General features: G+C 36.6%; 1 protein-coding gene across 1 annotated transcript in view; it reads left to right on the top strand.

Annotated features, from left to right (window-relative positions):
* Nucleotides 1–5,904, top strand: part of NME8 (NME/NM23 family member 8) — a 53,891-nt gene that overhangs the window by 3,717 nt on the left and 44,270 nt on the right. The window contains exon 5 of the mRNA XM_019631053.1: nt 1,615–1,686. Coding sequence (XP_019486598.1) covers nt 1,615–1,686 — 72 coding nt within the window. The remainder of the gene's footprint in view (nt 1–1,614; nt 1,687–5,904) is intronic.

Below are 5,904 nucleotides of genomic sequence, written 5' to 3'. Positions count from 1 at the left end.
TGAATGGTCAGTATAAAAATTTTCCTGTTATGTGCTCTTTTAAAAGACTTGAAGACTTGCACTAACATTGTAACTATACATATAAAAATTCAGTAAATATAATTTATTGCAGTTTTTTATATTATTAAATGCTTTACTTGTTGGTACTTTATTATGATATAGATATTGTAATGATGATGCCTAGACTACTTTTAAATATAATCTTTGACTCTTGTCCTTTAATATTATAGATTTGTTTCTTTCAGCCCCTTCCTTTTTTCTTTTTTGAAAGCTGTAGAACCTTCTTGAAAGAAAGAAAGAAAGAAAGAAAGAAAGAAAGAAAGAAAATAATGTAGAATCCAATTTGCTAAAAAAGATTACAACATAGGACTGAGGGGCCCTTCCCCTTCACCATCCTTGGCAGTGGTTGAGGAACTTGCAGAAATCCCAGTTTGAAAACAATTGCCTTAAGTTGCAAAAACCAGCTCTTATAGAAGACCCTACCAAATGATCTCCTTCTGACAGCTGGCCCAAGGGATGCTCTGTTGATATGGAGAAGCACATTATTTAATACATAGGGGGTTTTGTTTGTTTGTTTGTTTTTTAATAATCAATTTAGGACAACTTGAAATTTGTGAGAAAACTTTAAGAAAATTAAAAACATAAAAATTAAAGACTTATGCTAAGCAAAATAAGTCAGATAGAAAAAGTCGAGAATCATATGATTTCACTGATATGTGGGATATAAAACCGAAAGCAACAAAGGAACAAGACAAACAGATAAAGAAACAAAAACTCATAGACACAGACAATAGTTTACTGTTTACGAGAGGGTAAGGGAAGACGGTGGTAGATGAGGGTAAACGGGGTCAAATATATGGTGATGGAAGGACAACTGAACACACAATGTGATCTATAGATGATGTATTGCAGAATTGTACACCTGAAATCTATGTAACTTTGCTAACAATTGTCACCCCAATAAACTTTAATTAAAAAAATAATAAAAAACTGAGATTTGACCAACCAGCATTTGGAAATATTTAGTAAGCTCCTTTTCATGTATGGCCCTGTGACTGAAGCAGGGGGAGGGGTGAATTGAATGGAAAGGTGAATTGAATGGAAAGGTGAATATGAAACGTCACCTGTCTATGCACACAGGTATACTTCTAACAAAGGAGATGAGATAGGCCCATATGACCTAGTACAGTATTGAAAGGGGCAATAGGTGTCCTGAGAGAGGTGCAGTAAGTTCTATCTGGAGCAGGAGATGATTGGCAGCAGGAGGGAGCAAGATGACTTCTTGGAGGAAGGACTTGAGCTGGGTTGGAAAAGAAGCAGGTAAGGAGTGAGGAAAGTGTGCATGGTGTCTAGCAAACCACAAGGAGATGAGTTCAGCTGCAGGTCAGGTACCACAGAGGTGAACAGTCAGAGTCAGGTTGAGGCCAAATGATATAGGGCCTGTCTTGCCAGTGTATGCAATTTGATCCTTAAAACAATTATGACATACTAAGAGAATGTTGTAGTAAACATAAAAATAAAAAAAATATTTGTATCTCTGTGGTTTTTGTACATAGTGTATCTAATGACTTGGATATAGTTTCCTTTATTATTATGTGAAATTGTTTTTTTCAGGCAGAAGCTGACAGCATTGTGACTTTGCAGCCATTTAGAGATAAATGTGAACCAGTTTTTCTTTTTAGTGTTGTAAGTACAATATTTATTATCTCAAGTGTATTATCAGATTCCAATTTACAGTTAGAGAAAAGTAGCATTGTAAAATTGCCATGGAACTCTGATGATGACAGTAATTATAGATTTTTTGCCTTATCTTTGCTTGTCTATTAATAGATTTTATAACCTGACCTCTAGCAGCTGATAATGGATTGAGAAATTAGACTACCACACACTGAGTTAACCAGGAAAAAGAAAAACAAGATGTATTATACTTACCTTTCTTAGGAAATAATCCGAGAATTCGTATGATGAATTATTATTTACAGGAGTGAAAAATTGGAAATTTCTTAGATACCCAGTAGGAGAGAATTGATTATAAATATTCATGTATACCAATACAAGGAAATATCTGTATGATCACTATTTTGTACTATATATTGCTTTTATCTCTGTATTTAGAAATGCATAGATCAAAGACAGAAAGTATATTCAGCAAAATGTCAATAGTAGTCTTCCATGTTTGGGGGAAGGATGCATAGTTTAAGTTTTCTTCTTTATACTTTTCTATATTTTCTGTGATGAATACACAACTTCAATGATCAGAAAAACATAGTAAGTGCTATTTTCTAAAAAGAGAATATACAGTTAAGTGCTAGACACAGAGAATAGCTGCTACAGAGCTGGGGAACTGGGATAGTAAGCAGAGTCTTCACAAAGGGCCAGGACGGCCCCTCTGCTGCTGGATACTTCATTGTCATTTTGATATTAGAAATAATGACTTAAAAACCCTTCTTGGATATAACTCTTTGCTTCTGTTAAATAATACTCTTTCAAAGAACTGAATTACTGGGTTAATTGAACTAAAATATTGCATTGTACATCTGGATATGTAGGATTTGATGATTTGGATGAGGGGTCATCCAACTTTTATGTGTAAAGGCCAGAGTATAAGTATTTTCAGCTTTGCCAAAATACTGGCTCTGTGTTGGGTCATAGTGTGCTGACCCCTGACCTAGAGGTAATTTAGGGGACCAGAATGAGAAACCGCACACAGCAGAAATGGACTTGGGCTGGTGGGACAATGAGGAGACTCTAGCAGCAATGGTAGTTAGGAACATGGGACTGAGGAAGAAAGACAGGGTAGGTGGAGTCTGGAGCTTTGGGACAGCTGTCACCCTGCCAAGTTGGTCAGGTCTGATAGTACACCCATGCCCGCCCTCCTTAAATGGACCTTCCAGTCCATGTTCTCTTATCTGCAATCAATTCTCAAAGTGTAAGTCCACCCTTCCTTCCAGCCATGCATGCTTCATTTTTCTAACCCTCAGAATTTTCTTTTCCTGACCAGTTCTTAGTTCTCCTCCATCTCTCAAAGCCTTTCACTGTGTGACATCTGGAATTGCTGTAAGCGATTTGTCAATTTCCTAAGATCTTTACCCATGGCTCTGAGCTTTTGTTCCACTTCCTTGACTGTCCTTAAATCTGGCTCCTTACTTAAGGCATTTTCTGTGCTGCCCAGAAGTGGTGACCATTTTCTCAGATTGTTTCTCAAGGCAGGAGTAGAATTGATGTTTCCTTTACTTCTTACTCCAATAACTTTCTTTTCTTTGCTTACTGGAGGTCCACCGTATTTGACAACACCTCCTCTCCCCCACCTTACTCCTGTCATTACTGGCCTTTGAATTAATTCTGTAGATGACTGAAGACTTTGGCATGTGGCTCAAAGTCTTCCTTTCAAACCCAAGTCCTGCCATCACCCTGGAACTTCAGTATCCATATCTGCAACCCACCCACTCCCTGGACTGGCCTTTCAATTCTATTTTTCTTTTTATAGTCACATAATATTTTATTTACTGACCTCTCTGAAACTTGTCAAAATTCATATGGCTAATGGAACTTTCCATATTAAAGTGTTGCTCAACATAACAAATTTCTAACAAAAAATATTTTAATGTAGGAATCAACATGTGAACATTACATTAGGTGGTAATATTCAGGTTACAAATATAAGATAAATATCAAATAATATCATGCTTTGGGTTTAACAGGAAACCTAAGTTGTGGCAGTCATGCTTAACACCTTGGTTAAGCAAAGAGAGAAATGGTCAGGGAGGTCAAAAAGGTATGCAAAGGTTTAACAGTTCACATAATTCTTAGCCCTTCTGAGAAACTATAGCTGGGAAATATATGTCAACTATTTCTGTAATATGTTGGTTTCAGTCTGTCAGTAATCATTCTGTTCATGCATTTATGATAAGTGCAGTTGTTTTGAGCACCGAAAACTAGATTCAAAGTAAGTCTGCTCAAGTTAATAATACGATGAATCCTTGATGTTCAAAAATATAGTTTAAATTTGGAAAGTTTAAAGTAAGCATACTTGTTTTCCCAATTACTATGGATACAATTGAAACTACACTACTGTACATAATCAGCTATACTGCTGTGCAGTTAATTCTAGTTACTGTATTTTATACTTGTTGGTCAACAACAGCACAAATTATATGCTCTAAAAAAATAATTCAATCCTTCAAAAATGGTTACATTGACTTTTATTTTAAAGACGGATAAGGTGAATTTAAGGAAGAATGGGCTTTTCTTGACATCTCATTTTCAATTACTGATACAAATTTACCAAAAGAAATAACTATATATTTTACCCAGCATCAAATAATCTGCAAATTTCCAAGATAAATGCACTTCTTGTTCAATTTCCAAAAATAAATAAAGGCTTTCTAACTGAAAGCATTTATATTCCTAGCTCTCTAAAGTAAACATTAAAAAACAAAGTGCAAAAAATGATCTCAGGGCTTCTGAATAGCCCACTTAGTTGCATAAAGTATTTTCTGTCCCAACACTTTCTCAGATTCAAAAGATATTTACTTCCTAAGAACATGGCAAACAATCTTCATTTCAAACCAGTCTATTTCCATGGCGACACTGCCAAAAGATTCCTTGGCCACCGTTAAGTCCTCTATTAGTTAGTTGACTCTGGAATTTCTTCTTTACATCTTCAGCTTGGTCTGTTTTATACGCCAAACAAACTAAATCACCTGTTACTTTAATACACAAACTTCCATCAATCTGCCTATATTTGAGAATCACACGTGCCCTCACAGGGTGAGCGAGGTAGAGTTGCTGGGTGCGTCACCGAACTCCCAGGCCTGGTACTGTGGCCTCGAGGGCCCACGGCCGAATGGGAAAGGGAGACACCGTGGGATCAAGGTGGCACATCCAGGACCACCCACCTACGTAGCTCCTACCTTTGGCCTTTCAATTCTTGACCTCTTAACTTCCATTGAACTTTTCTTCCAGTGCACCTCCTCCAACTATTCCTGCAGTTATGCCTCCGACTTTGTTATCACTTACTGTTCCATATCCATTACCATTAATATAAGAATGATCTGTAACCACAAAGCCACCATCAATCCCATTGCTTGTTTTCTCAAATATTCCCACAGTGGTCCTTTGTATTGGTCAGCATTCTTAGCTGACAACAAATTCATTCCAGCAAATTTCAGCAGGACGGGCTTTTTCGAGGGACATTAGACAGCTCACCGAGTTGTTGGAAAGTTCCTTTTAGTGGAAAGTGGTCATTAGAGTGTCTGGTTTCATTTAAACCTTTTTCAACTGGATCCTTCTAATTGGCCTTCAAATATGACTAAGTTTTTCCAATTAAAAAATAATATTTTTTGGTATCATGTTCCTCTCCAGCTACCACCCATCTCTCTCCTTTACCTCAGAGCTAAATTTCTCAAAAGAGATTTTACATTTACTTTTACTCCATTTCTTCTCATCCCATTAACTTCACATCCATTCAATCTAACTTTTGTCTGATTATTCCACCAAATTTGCTGTTGCCAATGATAACCAATTACTGTCCTTGTTAAATGAAACGGATACTCTGAGGTCTTCATATACTGTACCTCTCAAATGTACTGCATAGAGTGATCATGTCTTCTTCCTTTTTGAAACATTTGCTTCTTTTGATTTTTGTGACTTGGTTTTTCTTTCACTGTCCTAGATGCAGGTTCACCCTTTTATTTATTTATTTATTTATTTATTTATTTATTATTGTGAAATAAACATTTTTAAAAATTAGTTTCAGCTGTACAACACAGTGCAATAGTTATACTTTTTACCCCTCAAAGTGACAAGCCCCCTCCCCCAATCCACTGCCCCACTTCCGCCCCATATCATACATATCCATTACAATTCCCTTGACTCCACTCCCACACTATACACCACGTCCCG

This window comes from Hipposideros armiger, unplaced genomic scaffold, assembly GCF_001890085.2.
Source record: "Hipposideros armiger isolate ML-2016 unplaced genomic scaffold, ASM189008v1 scaffold_981, whole genome shotgun sequence".
NCBI classification, from domain to species: Eukaryota; Metazoa; Chordata; class Mammalia; order Chiroptera; family Hipposideridae; genus Hipposideros; species Hipposideros armiger.
The sequence above is the reverse complement of the archived record's forward strand: the minus strand, read 5'-3'. Positions and strand labels throughout refer to the sequence as shown.